The sequence below is a fragment of the Kryptolebias marmoratus genome, linkage group LG13 (genome assembly GCF_001649575.2).
Source record: "Kryptolebias marmoratus isolate JLee-2015 linkage group LG13, ASM164957v2, whole genome shotgun sequence".
Lineage (NCBI taxonomy): Eukaryota > Metazoa > Chordata > Actinopteri > Cyprinodontiformes > Rivulidae > Kryptolebias > Kryptolebias marmoratus.
The window spans coordinates 2,797,380-2,816,558 of NC_051442.1; the positions used below are offsets into that span (position 1 = coordinate 2,797,380).

At 39.9% G+C, this 19,179-nt stretch overlaps 1 protein-coding gene across 2 annotated transcripts in view; it reads left to right on the forward strand.

Moving 5' to 3' along the window:
* Window positions 1-19,179, forward strand: part of doc2b (double C2-like domains, beta) — a 95,447-nt gene that overhangs the window by 44,010 nt on the left and 32,258 nt on the right. For both annotated transcript variants that reach the window (XM_037979240.1, XM_037979241.1), the window contains one exon: window positions 14,100-14,179. In XM_037979240.1, the coding sequence (XP_037835168.1) occupies window positions 14,100-14,179 (80 nt within the window). The remainder of the gene's footprint in view (window positions 1-14,099; window positions 14,180-19,179) is intronic.

A 19,179-nucleotide genomic window follows, 5' to 3' on the forward strand; every position in this document is an offset into this window, starting at 1 on the left:
CCTGTGAGGCGACGGCTCTAACCGCTGTTCCACCGTGCCGCTGGTGCAGGTCGGTTTGTTTATATCGTCTCTCCGGTTTGACAGCTTTACAGAATCATACTTTCCTGTTTCTGGGGTTCTTCAGCTGCATGAGGTTGTTATCAACAAACGTGTGGACAGCTGCTTGTCCTCTGCTTTTGTTTGGCTTTTTTTTGTGTTTATTTTTGAAAAAGGGGCAGACAAAAGGAAAAGGAAACAAACTGGGGAAAGCTCTCAGAAATGCTTTACTGCCGCTTGGTCCCGCTTTTTTATTTTTGACTTTTTAAGTTGTTTTATTTTTTTTAAGTGACCACCTTTGAGGCCTTTCCCTTTGTGCCTGCAGGTCTGTTTGCACTGATTAAATACCCCCAAATCCTCCGCAGAGAGCAGCTAAATGTTGCTCCCAGCAAAAATAAAAAATACATGGTCTTTCATGTCGTTTTAATCCTTTATCTTGTAGCTCGTTGGCTTTTTAATGGCTGCATTGGAACGTTCTATCATGTTTTCTTCCCAACCATAAGTCAAATCTATGCTTCATTTATTAGCAGCAGAAAATATGCCTCTGTACCCTTCGGCTTGTTTTTTTTTTCATGTCATCAAACATTTCAGCTTGCAGTGGATGTTTATGCGACCGCCTGCGGCCCAGTGTGAAAAATGTGAAATCTGAAAGTCAGACATCGTGTCTGCTTGCTGTAGTTCTCGTCAGCTGACGTCTAAAACTCTTTTTTCTTTTTTCTTTCTTCTGTCGTTCTGTGCGACACACATGATGTCGTTGTAATCCTTAATGAGGAAAAAGCAGAATTCAGCACGCGTCCTGACTGTGTGCAGGGTTTCATTTCTTATCAAGGAGCCCTTTCTACCTTTTATTCTGTTGTCACTTCCTGCGACAGAGTGTCCTATCACAGAGGCAGGAAGCGCTCGTCGCCCGGTTTAATCCACAGGGCTGAGCGAGATAACTCCTCTCAGGGGAGGCCGCCGACCAGCACCTCCCCTCGTCTTTGTTCTCCCTCATAATAATAAATGAATGAAAAACGTGGACCGTCGGTTTTATCTGAGGAGGGAACTTGCACCGATGACTCTTGGGATGATTGATTTTCTGCTGGCGTTCCTAAAAGGATCGGCCCAGTTTATGACATCAGAGTCTAACAACAAACGAACAACAAGTCACCTCAGAAATTAAAGTGTTTTCAGCTGAAAGACAGAAACAGTTCAGGTCAAACTTTATTTATTAATCAACAGTAGGGCTGCGTGATATTATTGTTTATTATTAAACTTTAAATTTTCCTCTTGTTCTTCTGTCATCGCCGTCATCTTAAAAAGGTTTAGGCGTGAATTTAACGATAAATTTTCTGTAAATATTGTGCAGCTCTGATCCTCGAGGACATATTTAAACGTTTGTGTTTTTTAAACATTCAGTGTTTTTCCAGGAACTAAAATAATATTTAAGGCGATTAATTTACTCAGAACAGGGAATTTGCACAAAAAAAGCACTTTTTAAAATGAGTTTTAACTCGTCTCATTTACCTTTTTTACTAACTTTTTTACTTACTTTCCTTTAAATTTATTTATTTACATCCATTTTTTAAACTTACATGTTTAATAAAATGTATTTAATCACAAATATACTAAATTATTTTCTTTCTTTAACTTATTTACTTATCAGACTTTTGCTTATTTATTTAAAGCTTATTTTCCTCTTGTATTAATTATTTATTATAATACTTTTATTCATGAAGTCACTAACAAATTTACTTTAATTTACTTAGTTTTTGCGTAACCATGTAATTATGAAGTAAATGTAATTACTTTTTTACCTACTTACTACATTATATACTTATTTATTTAGTTACCAACCTATTCATGTACTTGCTGCCTAATGTATATATTATGTACATTTCTTTTTCATGTTTACTTGTTTACAATTACATAACCAGTGATTAATCTATTTACTAACTAGTTAAAAGTAAATTATTATTGGGTTATAGTGGTTTGTGTTAAATAAACTTGCTTCTACTTTCGTGTTAAACTTTGTGAACGAAGCTTTTAAAGATCCAAACAGAAACCTGCAGAAATCTTTGGACGTAAAAAGGTTTTTCATTATCGTTTCTCAGCTGACGGCAGCTTTTTATCCGTGGCTCCAACCAGCGAATCTTAATGCGAAAGCAAATTAATCATTAAACACGTGTTTACATTCGTGCATTAAGCCTCCGAGCGGCTGTTTTTTTCTGAAAGGTTTGATTATGAAGAGGTGAGAAATAAACAGGCGGCAGGAAATTAAATCTGTTGTAACAGCAACGTAAACAAAACCAAAAAAAACAACATTTTAGTCGATCAGAGATTCAGTAAAACTGTTTTAGAGATTCTCGTTTTCCAAAAAGCTTTTAAAGACACTTCTGACTCAAACAGATTTAATAAAACCTTCATTTAAATTTGAGTTTCAGTCAGAAATGTGGATAAATCAGCTTCTGTTTGACAAAAAACAGAAACATACTGAATAAAACAAGCTAATTTAAACACATACGCTCCTAATTTTAGTGTTTTTTTCAATCTAGTTACTGTTCATTCACTTCGTACACAAATCTGAGAACAAACAATGAATTAAAATAACCTTTAAATTCTAATTAAAGAGAGAACTTCTCTCTGGATTTGAATCAAACGTTAAAATGTTGACGGTGTATTGATTTCTCTGTTATTTCTTGAATGAAGCTGCAGCGTTTTTAAAAGCTGACAGAAATGAGGCGTGCCGTTGGTTCGGCAGATGAAAACAAGTTTAATCGTGCAGACAGACCTCCTCGCGGGCAGAAACCCCTCCTCGGTGTTTATCGTATATCACAGAACGCAGCATCTTCATCTTCGGTTGTTCCGATGGAGCCACGATGCTCCGTCGATGCTCTCCATGGATTTTCGCTGCAGGTTATTGAGAATAAAGGTCGGCTCATTATGAATTTAAATGCAGGCTGATTCTGGCGTCAATTATTTGGACAGGAAGCACACCTTGGAAATAACAAATCAAGCTGATAATCCCTCCTGGATTAAAAGCAGAATCCTCATTTAAACTGAACCAGGCACATAAAAATCAAACAAACGTAAATTTGACAGATTTTAATGGTTTTTCTTCAGTCTCCAAATATTCTTGCCTCCTTCTAGCCGCCCTCTTCTGTTGACCTTGGCTGCCAGGATGCTTAATTGCTCCCTTCAGATTGAAGTATTTGAGAAATTACAGTAGTTTTTATTTATAAAATAAATGTCTGACTGTGATTCGGTCCCTTCGGAGTTTCAAATGAACTGAGCTGACGACCAAATCTGAGCGAGACGAAGAGTTTACAGCAACTGAGAGGTTTACTGAACTATTAACAGCATCGAACCCTGAAAGAACCGTGTCTTTGTTGTCTCATAAAGTCTTTATAATAAAGCATTAATCAGTAACAGACATGTTTCTGTTTCAGCTTTCTTTGTGAATTCGTTGAGGATAATTTCTCAGTATTTGCTTAACTTAAATAAATGTACATTTAACAACCATTAGAAGAACTTTACACTTAAAAATGATATATAATGAAGAGGATTTCGCTTTAAAAAGACAAAAAGTGGCTACAGTAAGCTGGCTGTAGCAGCTGCTGCTGCATCTTCCTGCTCGGGGATTGGCCCATCGCTGATATCTGCCGGTTACAACCAGCCAACCGATAATCGGTCCAAATCCAGATCCGACAAGAACAGAACTGTTCAGTCTTTGTCACGGTTTTCTCTTTGAAACAAAATGAACAAAACCTCAGGAAGTGTTCATTCAGACCACCTGCCTTTATCAATAAAACTCACATTTTAGGGACTGTTTCCACAGAAATCTGGGCTTTGGTTCTTCTTTAAGCCTGGATCATTCTGGTGATCAGTTCTGAATCTGAACTGCAACACATCTGCGTCTGTACTGAAGATTACTGCAAATACAGACGTTTCTGCAAATGATGTGCAAAGTGTCTTAATTACATCACAGTTTATTCTCATTTTTTGTCTCCAGTGAGTCACAGTTTGGTTCTTCAGGTCACCAAACATCCCTCAGGTGTCTCACACTTCTGGCGCTTTGAGTTACAGAAACTGAACAAACAACAAGCTCCAGACTCCCGTCATGATTGAAAACGTGTTTTCCATATTTTTTTTTTAACACAAATCAAAACTCCCGCCACAGGAAAATGTTTTGAGACTCTTTGGAAACTCTTGCGAGTTTAATTCTCAGTTTGTCGCGAACGGTCGCAGCCCAGCGAGGCTCAGCAGGTTCAGAGATCCAACAGGAAGAGGCTGCAGATGTTTGGATCAGAAACAATCCCCCCCCAGCCTGTGTGGCGCTCGGACCCAGACTCTGTGTTATTTCAGTGGCGTGGATCTAATCAGCACAATCTGAAGAGTGAGCGTCACACTTCGCCGGCTGTGGTGATTAAAATGACTGCGACCTCTGCTCCTGTCATTTCCACTAATCTGTCGAGCTGCTACGCAGGTTAATGGATGCTCCGAGTTTTAGAACAAAGAGAAATGAAAAATGTCTGTTTGCGTGGGTTCTTTGGAGCGAATCGCACCAAAACTTAACAATTATTTCAGATAGTTTTGTTAAATACTCAGTTTTGGGTGTGATTTGACATGAATACAACGTAGGTAGTTTCATTTTTAAAATATAAATACTGTAAAAGGTGAAATTACATTATTTTAGAATATAAATGTAGTTTCTGAAGCTGAAATGATTGTTCTGGGACTCCTGATCGCAGCAGAAATCATCACACAACAGATGATTTATTTCACAAAGTTCATCCTGTACTGAAATATAACACGGCTCCGTGAGCGTTTCCTCTGCTGAATAATTCTTGTTTTTAAATCTTATTTCCAGGGTGAAACATTGGATTTCATGTATAAATCAGAGCGACGACACTTGTTTCTGGAGTCAGTTTGGCTTGAAAGCCGTCCAGGTGAGGCTCACCTGACCTGAAGGAGGGCAGCTGATGCCTCACAGTGATTTGGATCCATTTTGGAGCTTTCTTTGCTGCTTTTTGGAAGTAAAAGAGCATTTTCTTTTTTTTTTTTTTTTTTACTAACAGCAGTCTTCAGAAATCACTAAAACCACTACAGCACGATCATCTCCTCGTCTCTAAAGTTCAGGTGATGTTCCGCGTTTTGATCGGTTCCGTTTGTACAAAAAGTTGCTGCAGAGCTGAAACTGTCTCCAAAAGTTTTAAGACTCAAAGATGAACTCCAGGGTAACTTTGCTGCCGTCAGAAACTTTAGAGAAACAAGAAAAATCCCAACCTAAGCCGGGGCTTCCTGAAGTTAGGGTCATGAAAAGATCTACAGAAAACAAATGAACTTGTTGCCAACAGCATATTTTGCCATAACTGTTACAATAAATGCATAAAAACCTACATAACGTTTGACAAAACTTGGCTGATTGGTAACGTTTGCAAACTTCACTGATCGTCGGAGTCCTGAGTCTCTGCAGCTTTTATTTTGTTGGTTTAGGGAACCACTGACCTAAACTGTGTCGACTTTGGTGGAAAATTATAAAATATAAAACAAAAAAAATCCCACTTCAAGCAGTTCATTTCTACTGAAACTAAAAGAATAAATGCCTGATAGAAAAAGTAGAAGCAGCTAAAATAACCATCATTTGGCACAAAGTGGTTTTACACAGTACAGCTCGTTTTTATAGAGGTTAAAAAAAACAAAAATGTATTTTTGGTAAGAAAAGGAGAAAAATCCCTGCAGCTAATATTAGGAATCATTCAGATACAACGTAGCTCGAACTTTTCATCGACTTCCTTTGTTTTTACTCCACACAGATCAGTAAAATGACTCAATGATTGTTGATTTTTTAGTTGGACGGTCCATCTGTTTTCAGATGGTTTGCACTGAAGAGATCTGCTCATTTTAAACGTGAAACACAAACTTCTGAAGCAATTATCAGATTAAATGAAATCTTTACGACTGAATCTCGGGTCGGTTCGGCCGACATGGAGCCGTGTTGTTAACCCCCCGTCGTCAGCAGAAAAACAAACCAGCTTTTAAAATAATCAGATGTTCCTAAAATGAACAAAACGTGAACTCCGATACAACGATAAACCCTTTGGAAGAAGACCCTCTGAGGTGTTTCAGGTGTCGAAGGGAACGATTCCCGCAGCTCCACAGTGAAATAAAACTCTTTGCTGGTATCAGCTTCAGGTTTCCTGTAAAGGGATTGTAAAAAGCTGCTTTTAGCTCCTTCACCAAAAAAAAAAAGAAGGGGTTCCTGGATTGACTTTACCTGAAGGAAGGAAGGTTAAAATTCAGATCAGCTTGGTTTGGAACGGGATTAACCGACAGGATTTCTGTACAGATCTGTATGAAAAACAAAGCTGTTTTTCACGTTCTCGCTTGGTTTACTGTGAAATGTTTTTAACAAAACCCAAATATATCCTTCAGACGCTGGTCAGCTGAACTCAGAGCGTCGAGCCAAACGGATCCTCTTTTCTTTGTGATGTTAAAACTAAATTCATTGTGGAGTTTTGGCATTTAAAAATATTTGGACTTCTGAACTTCTGTCTCTCTGAAGAAGAGCGATTCTTCTGAACCGTCAAGTAAAAAGAAAAGATTTCTTACATTTACTGCTCTTTGCTCCAGTGGATTTTTGGAAGAGTGTCGTTGTTTTCATAGGTTTTGTTGTGGAGCTCATGGCCCATTTTGGTTTACTTCTTAGTTTCCTTTAAGATGTAGGATCTTTTTCTCCACAACTTCATGTTGATAGAAAGTCAGCAGTTCTTGCGGAGTCGTATGATTTTTCCTGGTTAATTCTCATCACGTTCTTTAAAGATTATTTTTATTGGAATGAAACTCTCAGACAGAAAACGTTGGATGCAGATCTACTCTCGATTACCTTTTGGAGTCAACAGGATCAAAGATGGTCGCCACAGCTAGTCAGACGCAACAACGGCCCAGTGAATTTGACAGAATTTGGTGTGGTAGTAGCTGAGGGTCATCCCCAACAGGTACTAAAAGCACCACCTGATTGGACCAGATTTTTGACGTGCTGGCGGGTGACATGCATTTCTTCAAGGAATTCTAGTTTCATTTGTTCTGTTTTTAGTCGTATTTTAACCAAGAATGTTCTACTTTTCTTCTAACGTAAAAAAACCCTTAAATTAATCTTTGTGCATGAATTATTTCCCTCCGGTCAGATATTATGTAGTTGTAGGGAAATTTGAATCTAGTATCATTTAAATCAGTTTATTTCTAGAGCACTTTTAAAAAACGAGCCTCATTCCAGGGAATCTAAAATACAATAAAATCCACAGAAAAAGAGATGTTTAGATAAATAAAATGAACAGTAAAACCAATAAAAACCAGAGGAACTCCTGATCATGACTCGGTCTTATTAAAGCTTCAGACTCTGCTGCTGGAGGTTGTTTATGTTAAACACAGATCTGCAGAAGCAGATGTGATTTCAGCTCTCTCTGGATTAGGATGTCGTCCTGTTTGCTGTATTTTTCTATTTCTTATTAACATGCAAATGTGTGCAGTCATGAGCTGCAGAACCAAATGATTTCCTTTGTAGGTGGAAGTTTTCATCATGTTTCTGCAAATAATACGTTTTGTCGAACACTGACTGCTTTGCGAAGGCGCCCAATCGGTTCGGAGCTAAAAGGCAAAGCAGCTGTTGCATCGTGAGTTTTCTCCATCAGTAAGAGGCGTGCGGAAACAAAGCATGCGCTCTAATTGTTCGCTCAAGCACCGCAGAGTGCAGACAAATTAACACTCGACCAATTTGTTGGTTTGACTGTCGCACGGTGACATGATGTGCTCCGTGGAAGTTCCCCTGCTTCCTGATCCGTACTCCGGTTTTAGAAGATGAACCGTGACGCGTTCGGTTGGAAAACACACTCTTGCCTTTGGAGCTAAACGCTTTGTAGGAACTGACTTCTGAAGCAAATAGATGTCAGACCTGATGTGCTTCATTAATTTCCCTGATCTGATATCCTGTCGGTGGAATCTGGTCCCTTCAGTCTTCCTCTGAAGGGTGATGAGGTCAGGATCTCTGATATTCAGAGTTGAAACGATGTTTCAGACCTCAGAGGGTCACATTTTTCCTTTTCTTCGGCCTTCCTTGGACTTTGGCTGCCTTTTCAGTCCAGAAACCTGTGAGCCATTCAGGCATTAAAAAAGGCTCCTAAACTCGAGGGATCAACCAGTTTGGTTTGGTTTGAACTTATCAAAGAACCAGTTTTAAAAGTTTTTATTTTGTCTTATAACTAGGAGTTGTTTTTACCTTCTGGATACAAATAAATGAAACTTATAAGAGTCCAAGCTTCTCTTCCACATGATTAAAAAGTGGATTGACCAAGTCTTCTTTTTTGTTTTTTTAGCTCTTAATTTTGCCTTTTGGGACACAGTTGTCAGGATACGACAGCGTGTTTGACCCACTTTCACAAGATGCATTAGTCTCAAATCAATTTATCCAATTTGACTTGGAGCTATTTGGTTCTATTAGCGGCCTAATTGCGTCTCCATTCTACCTGAGAGTAAAAAAAACAACCAGATTGTGATGCTGTTCACAGGCTGCGCTCATTAGCTGCTGTGTTTGTTCGAATCAGCTCTGCAGCTGCCTCCATTTTAATTTGCTTCAGAACCAAACCTCAAACGCAGAACGCCGTCGTCCTCGCATGTAACTCGTGTTCCAACGCAAGCCGGCGTCACTCAGCTGTCTCCGCCGTTTCGCCCGGAGGGAAGTAATGGAGCCGCCGCGGCGCGACTCTTAACAGAGCGTCGCTGTGACAACTTTGACAGGAGTCATCAATCTTCTGTCCTCCTGTCCCTGTCGGCTGTCCCCCCCCGTTCAGACGGAGAGCAGATCATCGAAGCTTTCTGACACCAGCAGCACGCCGCCCGTCACGTCAGCTGAAAATGCTTCCAATAAATCAGCTTATATAACAATTATTAACTCTACTGTTAAAGGAAATGTTAATAATTCATCCAACATCTAAAGAAGTCTTTTTTAGTTTGTGGTTTTTCTTCACACAAACAAGACATCTTTTCCCTGTTTTAACATTACGCCTTCCATCTTCACTTTACGTCTTTATTGACGTGAAACAGAAAAATCAAAAGTTTCAAACTAAACTATCAGCAGGACCGACCTTCGTCCTGAAGGAGCAGAGCTCCACAAACATCAGCACCGACCTGAGAAATTAAATATTCTGACCGAACTGCGTTTAAAGCAGGTATAAAGGCAACAAAACAGAATCGTTTCATCATAAATATAATAAAAACGTTGTCAGATTTTGTTTTGAACTCAGGCCTTTAATCCTGAGTTTCTTTGTTTTATCTTTCTAATGATTTAAATCGGTTTCTTTTAAAGGTAGATGAGTTTGAGGTAATGGTACTCGTAGGACAGGACAGAAATTAACTCGACAATAATCTGAGAATAAAACGCAGCTTAAAGGAATCTGTGGTAGAAACCTAACTGCTAATAAACTGGATAACATAAATCTGCTTATTTTTTTAGGATTTATGGAGGCATTTATAACTATTTGTTTCAAAAAGGACTTTTACGTGTTTTATTATTATAATTGTTGCTGTGGTAGGTGTGGCATCGGGTAAACACTTTAAAACTAAAACTCAAACTCATCTCGGTCCTTCTTTCCACCTTTTTCTGGACGTCTTATTGGTCGGTTGACCCAATAAATGAAGCTTCTTCTTCAAACTGGAGACCAGGACCTGGTTCCTTATCCCCCCCCCAGTTTATTCACGGCCCCGTCAGCTCTTAAAATTTGAAAATTTGTCACAAATGACACGGAGCCACGTGTGACCATCGGGGCTATCTGCCTCTTCATTATTGTCGCGTGTTTCTGCTACGAGGGACGGCTTCGGCTGAGATTTGCTCAGCTTAATGTACCTTGAGATTTGCCCACATGAACACTCACATGGATGCTATTATGCTATTACTTAGTGTTTTCAGAGGTTAATGGATCCTGATGGAAGAAATGGAGCTTCCAGAAGGACGGAACCATTTTGTACCAAACGTACCTTTCCTTTATAGCTTAAATAAACAATAATGGCCACCATTTGGAGCATGAAGGACTTAAATTGGTAAAAAAAAAAAGAAAAAGTGACGCCAGTTTTAAGACATTATCATAAATGATTGGATGATTTTGCACGCGCGGCGGTTTTACAGTTGACTTTTAATCACTGCCCTCTCCGGAAAATGTTCCCCCTTTTTTTTGGTGCCATCCGTGTGAATCCAGGGCCTCGGAACGCCGTGAAGAGATAAAAATTGTCTGCTTCGAAATGTTGCTTCAAGCAGCGCCTCAGATGGGCCGAATGTTCCCTCGGAACGCAAGTCATTACACGCAGCGGGAGGAATGATGATGCTGTAAACGGTCACGTCACCTGCAGCTTCCAGCAGCAAACAATCTGCCTGTTTTTAGTTTGTTTTTTTTTAATCCAACATCTCGTCAGGTCCAGCATTTGTCTTTGTCATGAAAAGGGCAGGAACTGTGACTCCTGACCTTAAAGTAAAAGGCTCCGGTGGAAATTATTACTTAAATCCGTTCTTTCCTGTCGCCGACGATTATGTAATTATTCATACTTTTCAATTAAATTGTTTAATTATTGCTTTCAGTAGTCTTAAGTAGCTACTTGAAAATGAATTAGAGCCGGCTCTCACCTTTTCCTTCGTGTCAGAGAAATTAGGCTGCGCAGCGAGACTGGAATATGATTTCAGAGCTGAAGAAAGTGGCTTTATTATCCTCCTGTAGGGTTCACAGCGCTGCTGCATCTGAGCCGGGCCCCACAGCTCCGGGCCCCACAGCTCCGGGCCCCACAGCTCCGGGCCCCACAGCTCCGGGCCCCACAGCTCCGGGCCCCACAGCTGTGGGCCCCACAGCTCCGGGCCCCACAGCTCCGGACCCCACAGCTCCGGGCTTCGAGCATCTGCCGTTTACAGACGCCGTCTAAAAGGATCCTGCTGCTGCCCTGAATAAAGAGACAAACAGGCTGTGGATGAAGGGTTATCTGCTCAGAACTAAATCAAGTTTGTTGTTTTTTCACAGGAAGAGCTGAATTATGTAGCTAGTATTTGGGCTGCATCTCGGCGGGTCGGTGACAGAACGTCTCAAAACGTTTGCAAAGGTCCTCGGATCATTTCCCGCCAGTCGCAGGGCTTCGCTCTCATGTCATTTTCAAAACAAACTTCTGAGGACGGTCCGAGCCGTCGCAGGCGTCCTGAACTCGTCTCAGTTTAGGTTCTCAGGTTCAGGAAGTGTGAACGATCTGAGACAACTTTGAGACGGTTTGGTGACTGAAGAATAAACTACGATCAAACTGGGGCGTAATGTCGACACTTTGGGACTGAGCTGCAACAAAAACATTTCCAAGAAGGTTTCACAAATATTTACAAACACTTACGACACAAAGTACGTCATAAGAACCAATTCATTGTGATTCCAAAATAAAATTTACATATTTTCTTTTAATTTTGTTCCTCCAACTTGTTGCCTTTAAACCGTATCCGTACAACTCCAAATATTTCTAAAAACATACATTTTCCATCCACACACAAACAGAGTTTTTGAGAAGAATTAATATTTTCATTGAGATTTAAATAAATAAACCTCTTTCTGTTGTTTCCGTACAGACAGGAGACGTTTTTATAAATGAGCCATTTTTTGCACATTCCAACTTTTTCCCTTTCTGCCCTAAAAACACAAAGCAATACGTATAAAACTGTTTTTAATGTTTGTTTTTGTTTTTTTTTTAACATCCGTCTTTCTTTATCACCATTATTCATTAGTCATTTCAGACAGAGATGAAAATGTTTAAATTAAGAAAAATATATTTGGAGTAGACTGAGTCCTGTAGTCGTTTAATCAAATAACAGTTTACGGTTTTTATTTTTAAAATAAATTATGTTTATAAGACCACAATTTAAAGAACTGTTTTTATAAATAAAAACGTATTGAGTCCAGTTTTAGCAACAAACTTTGCAATAGAAATAAACATTGTAATGACCTTTTTGTTAAGCAGGTGAAATATGTTCTTAAAAGTAAATATTTCCTAAACATAACTATTTGTATTTACAGAAACAAGCTGAAGGTGTAAAATAATGATAATATTGACTTATATCTTAAATAACTTCCTGGATCTGTTCGCGTTAACAGAACAGGAACCAGTGTTTGCACTTTCTTAAGCAGCTTATTGTTTAAGCAAACTAAAACCCTAATTAATGAAGTTCAGTTTGTGTTTCTGTTTGTTTTAATGATGAGTTCAGCTTCTTTGATTCACCGAGTTTCAGTGAACTCACAAACTGAGCAAACTTCAGCAGTTTAATGCTGATGAAGAGTTAAATGTTTGTTTAAATAAACAAATCTGCAGCTTAGTCTTCAGCAGAGAGGACTTTAAGTTCAGCTTTCCTCTCCTGTTTACGTATAAAAATGTTCCATAATGACGTTAAACGTCTCCATTGACATAATATACGAGGAAAGCTGAGAGCTGCTTCATCCCACGGTACTTGGCGCAGGTTTGCAGATGAGATAAAACATGTAGGAGGTGCTGATAACTACAAATACCATTACGAGTTTAGAAAAAACCCAACATGTTTACTGCTCGTATAAATATCCAAGTGTAAAGGAAACAAATACAGTGTTTGTGACACAATAGTTTTAAAAATGTGAGGTGTTTTAAACCCCACACATCTTTTCGCTGTTGAAATATCAGCAAACTATAATTTTAATCAAACCATTAAATGAGAAATTCTCGTTTCTTAGCAGCTTAAGCAGACAAAGGATAAAATGAAGTTTTCTGGTCACCAGCGTAGTGCAGTCTTTTTATGTAGCATCCTCCTGAGGTGCCCACGAGTTTGACTTTCTGCCTGGTTGTTAAATAATTCAGAAAGGACCACCTCAAGTGGGAGAAAGCTGCCAAAAAGGAGATTAAATCACAGATGTGTCATCGCTCAACACCAACAGAAAGTCACAAACCTGAAATCATCACAGCTGAAGGGAGAAAAGAAATCAAATCAACCGAAAAAAACAGATGATAGAGGATAATTTGAGTAAACATTAGTTTCCTGAAATTATAGGCAAACTATTAAAGTCTGTTTGACGATTTTTAGACTAAACCAAACCCCCTTTTTTCCCTAAACCTAATCAAATTCTGTTTAAGAGAGCAAAGCGAATATTTACATTTTGTATGACTTCTCCAGACTTCATTGTTCTAAAGATTATACAGAAGAAATACTTTAATCAGAAATATGATGGGAGAATTTTACTCATCCTCTGAAACGTATTCCTGATGAACATCGATGAGACAGAAACGCTGACATCAAAGTAATCTGTTGGTTCTCTTCACAGGCAAGCAACACATTCATTAGCACGAACGCTAACAAACGTGATGCTAAGACGATAAATCTTTAAAACGCAAACAACCGATATCTGTCAGTTCCTCCCACTTTTCCTAACATTTCCTCAATAATTTCCTTTGTGAACAGTTTTGCTGTGAAGAAGATGTAAAATTTACCACGGGTCAGATTTCACTGTAAGCGTTGACTACATGCAGGTGAAGAGGCAGGACAGGATGGGACTGAGGACACGTCCCTGAGGTACGCCGGTCCTCGGAGTCATGGCGGCTGACATGTGGGGACCCGTTCTTACAACCTGGGGGGGGACGATCTACGGAAAGCCCGGATCCAGCTGCAGAACTCTGGGCTCAGGCTGAGCTGGTGGATCTTTGGGTTCAGTTTTCTGGGGTTAAGGTCGGCTTATTTACTGCGAACTCATCAGTTCTTAATGTCAGTCCACAAGCAGTTCCTGTTTCCTCCGGTTCTCTGCCTAAGAACTAAAAATGATCTGCCTCCTATTAGTCATTAAGGTCCCTTTGCTCTTCTTCTGGGCGCAGAGTATCTCTGATGAAACAAACCTCAGCGTTCATCATATATGTTGATAATTAGTGGTAAAAAGTCCCCACGAGGGCTTTGATTTCAAATGATCCAAATTAGGCAGATGAATTAATTCTCTCCCCGGTGACCATGTTTGTGTGCTAAGAAACGTCTTTCCCTGACAACTAATTTTCTCTCCTCTTCACAGCCACGCTGGGAACCTTGGAGTTCAGTTTGCTGTACGACCAGGAGAACAACGCGCTGCACTGCACCATTAACAAAGCCAAGGTGAGCCCTCACAATTCCTTTTAATTACCGCTCCGCAGAAGACTCATCTGTAATTAATTACTGTAATTATCAGAACCACGTCAGGCCTGTTTGGTTCTGAAACGATCTCATTGAACATCTGCCACTGTCACATCACTTTAAATGTAAGAATATCTCAGATAACATATCTGTTCTGATGCATATTTTTGCAGGAATCTCCATTTAGTCAACCTACACATACTGTAAAAAACAAATTGTGACTTTACACATCCCACTACGACTTGTGAGCGAGAACCGCTCCGCTGCGACTTCCAGCAGTCACTCTCGAGGCTACAAAATACAACGCAACAGCAAAAAAAAACACACAATATTGTGCTTCGGCTGCTTTTACACTCAGTTCCTGTCCAGTTCTTCCATCTGAGTGTGTGCGTAAAAATGTGGACAAAGAGAAGAAAAAAGATGAAAAGTGTCTGAAAGTCGTGTCTTTAAATAAAGACCTGACACAGGAAACGCATCATCCTGTAGTGTGACACGTTTCAGGCTTGTTGGAGCTAAAATTGTGTTTTTTTGTGTCAAGCTGTTATTTTTATCTTTAGAGATTTATCTAAAGTAAGTCTGTCCAAAAACACTTTATCCTGTGACTTTAAGACGTAAAAGAAAAGGTTTTTAGGCATTTTATGTTCACATTTAAAGGACATTTTTATCTGCTAATAAGTCATAGTCAATTTGGTCGAACGTAGAAATTATCTTTTTTATCCTTTATTTCAGGGCTTCAGTAGATAAATGGGCAGAAAATAAAAAAGCTTTTAAAGACCTTCAAAATGTTTGCAAACCTCTTCACTAAAGACGTTTACATGAAAGTCTGGATCTCAGAAGCAAAATATTAAATAAAAGTGAGCCGATTTAAGACTTTTGCACAGTTCTGTAGCTTTTACCGTCTATCGGGACAGATTTACTTCATAAGTTCAAGCAAAAAGAATAAATAACTAAATAAATCTGCTCTCTGTTTGACCTTTCCCGATATTCTGTTATTTTCTCAGTAACTGAACCGTAAACCTCTGCTTCTTATTCAGTGCCGTAAATTATTTATTATTTATTATTTGCAGGCTTCACATCGATCAGCCGTAATTAATTTTCAGTAGTTATGAACCAAACATGCAGCAGCGACAAATAAAGGTGTTTTTCCTCTTTGTGGCGTGATGAAGTGATGTTTCTGACCGCCGCGGTCGCCGTCAGCAACTATGACTCTTTTGTGTGCATGAATAGCTGGTTGGGAGGAAAGTGGAGCCGTTCTTGGCAGGAGTGTTGGACAGCAGAACGGGCGTAAGGCCACGATGATTTATGGTTGTTATTTTCTATACTGCTCTGCCGCTAGACTTCAGCTGCCGCCTGGCCAAGCAGGGAAAATCATTCTGCTCCTTCGTATACTGCATTATGTGCCCATTTCCACACTTTAATTGGTTTGCTAAACACCCCCTTTTACCGGTGTTTCTTTCTGTTGCAAATCTGCTGCTGCTTTAATAAAACTCAACTCCAGTCAAGCAGATTTCCAACGAGACGCGACGGATTCTGGCTTATGGTAGGAACCTGAACGGGAACGGATTTAATGAAGTGTTCATGCATTCACAACGATGCAGAATCCGTGTTATCACAGCTCTGTGGGGAGTTGATCAGGAAAAGAAAATCAGTCAAAAAGTTGCCAGGCAGCAAAACTACAACAGGAGGTTAAATAGGCACCAAAAGGCCAATAATCCTGTCATAAATCTTACAATAAAAACAGAATAACGATGGATTTTATAAATCTCTGTGTCGCCTGTAAACAAACAAGCACAAAGAACAAGAAGATTTTATTTAACCAGGAAGTTAAACTCATTAAATGATTAAAAATCTCCTTCATGAGTTCTCCAAATCTATAAATTCACAGCTAAAACTTAACATTACCACTGGCTGACAGTTTAAACCCTGGAGTGGCCGCCATCTTGCTAGGTGCTACGCTAATTACCCAGTAACCAAACATTATATGTGCTAAAATGCTGTTTCATCAGTCCAAAAACACATAAAAATAGACTTATTTTACAAAAATAAGGCTAAGAATGCCGATCCGGTGCTCGACGGTGAAACAGTTACCAAGTTCTGTAATCACTCCAACCAGACCAATACTTAACTGCACTTTAAATAATTAAATACTTTACATGCCTGCTTAGTCTAACCAGAGCTCTGCTACCAGTCTTTATAATTTTACTAAATTTATATAATACAGACTTTTACCTCATAACTCTGGAAATATTTAGACCTTATGTAACAAACACTTCAGTATTTAGATACAGATAACTGAGCTTTTATCACTAATTCATGATTTATCTTATATATATTTTACAACACTAATGGTTATTATATAAGAAAATATGACTGTAATTAAAGCAGTTTAGTCTAAAGAGAGTGATGACCCCCGGTGTAATAACACTGTGGCTTTTATTTCCAAAGGAAATATTTTTGAAGAGCGGTTTTCTTCCACCTACCAAGATGGCGGCACGCATTGTTTAGCTTTGCGCTGTGGTTGGCCAGTCCAGTGTGTTCCTGTTTCAGTGCTTTTAACCTTCTGTTTGTTCAGAACATGGCCGTCTTTAAAGCCTCTCAAGATCCTGAAACTGATTATATTCCCACTCTCACACCAACCTGATGCATCCCTGAAACGGCCGAATCGCTGTAATCACGGCTCAGTAATCTGACTTTGCAGTTTTCTGATTCTGCAGAGAAACTTTGAACACAAACTGGACCGAACCCTCTTCCTCTGCCACCGTTTGGTTTGTCCCTTCTCAGCCGCCGTAGGAACTTGTTCCCAGTCTGGGTACAAACGGATGAGACCGTGTCTGTTTTTAGGGTCAGGATTAACCTTTTGTTTACCTTCTGTTGTGTTGTTTCTGTTACGCTGCAGGATTCTGTCAGAGTGTTTCACGTTTCCTGCAGCCATCGTTGCTCTTTGCTTTGCCTCAACGCTCAGTTTTCCACCGAACTCCTCCCTGCAGGACGCCTCTGATGTTACTCACCTGTTTAACCCCTGCAGCGCCAGCGGCCCCCGTACCGAGGGCGGCAGCACTTCTGCCAACAAACCGATATGTGCATGCTGCAAATCCACGTAACGGGGAAAAGCTCGTCTGAATGATAGAGACAATACTTTCTACCTCAACAACACTCAGCTTCAACACTAAGCAGCTAAATGAAAAAAACAAAGAGGCATATCTGGTAAAACAACACGATCCTACAGATTAAAACCAAAGCTCGCCGCTTTACTCTCCCTCAGTGACAGGAAAGTTGGTTTTTTTAGACCTCCAGCGTTTTCTCTGCAGTCTGGCCTTTATTTTGATACCAAAGCAATTCAAATAAACCTTATATAGAGATGTATTCAGTTCATTCTGGGCGAGTTATTTTCAAGCATACTTCTCTAAAATAGGCCTTAAACAGGTAACAGTTATTTCAGCATCGATATGTTTGAGCTGTTCTTCCTGGCCGCCTGCAAAAGATGATAAATGAATCTCCTTTTGCCCTCATAGCGCCGCGGCCACAGCGCGGTGATCCAGATCAGTCTGTCCGCCCGCCTGTCCATCTGTCCCGCAGTTTGGTGTTCAGTCGGGAACAGCTGGTTCGTCTGCTGAATGAATTCTCCAGAAATATTCTGGATGAAGGTTGGATCCACGAAGCGGGAGAGTTTCTGATTCTGTAAACTGTGTCAGAGACGTTCCTGAGCCCCTGCTGCCGAAGGTGGACGTGTGCGGCGTTTTATTAAACATTATTCAGTAGTTTTTTCGGTGCATTTTCTGTTCAGGAAAAGATTTTAAATCTAATTTCACCAAATTCGGATCCTGATCTGAATCTCTGATATCTGTGACCTGAAATCCTCTATTTTGGACGATCCCCCGAGTCTCACAAAGGCTTTAAAAATATTTGAAAAGAAGTCTCACACTGTGAGGAAACGGATACACAAGTGGCACAGTTTTCATACGACGGCCAAATTAGCCAGAACCAGCTGCCCCAGAAAATTCAGCCCAGGAGCAAAATGTTTCATAAAAAACAGTCAAATAAGCCCAAAGTTCTGATACAGACTCTGAAAAAAGGAAACGATTCCTCCTGACCTGAACCAAATGAGACTGATAACCCTAACCCAGCTGTGGGGCACGGTGGTGGAAGTATTATGGCTTCAGTCTGAGACTGTCTCCTTTAAAGTTGTAAAGTGAATCTTTGCCTCATGAACCGTTGGACGGATTTTAATAAAACTCCCAGGAAGTGATCACTGGACGCCGACCTGATTCAAAATGGCCGCCATGGTTGATTAACCTGTGGCTAAAACTCAGTCAGTTTGACAGATATTGAGCTACAATAAGGTGTGGTAGTAGCTGAGAGTCATCCCCAACAAACTCCTAATGTTATACGCTGCGCTGTGTGAGATTTTTACTGTTTGCTGTCGGCAGATTCTAATGAAAGGAACTAAGATGGCCGCCACAGTTTGTCAACCTTAGACAGCATAAAAAAAAGCTAAAGCTAAATTTGGGTGTGGTAGTAGCTGAGAGTCATTCACAGAACACATTCTGAGCACCGACAGATCTCTTTCCATCAAAACGGCTCCAACATTTGTCAGGATAAGATGAACTAAAGTTAAAGATTTGGAATAAAATCAGCAGGAGACATGTTTATATATAAATAAACCTGAAGTTTATTTATTATATTTATAAAATAAACCTAAAGTTGACCTCAGGCTTCAGTTCACCTTTCTCTCCTCCTGCTGGACTCATCAGTCACACAGCTGCTTCTTCCTCCTAAAAAAAAAAGACAAATCTCTTTCTTCTCAGTGACTCGAGCCTCTCCTCAGTGACCCGTCTGCCCGGCGCCGCCCACTCCGCCACCCAAATTAACACTCAAACAATCCTCCGTCTGCAGGCTGCCCTTTCGCCGCTACGCTTTCTGTTCCTTCCCTTTGTCTGCGTCGAGGTTTGCTGCTTTTATTTATTTTTTTAAATTGTGTTTTT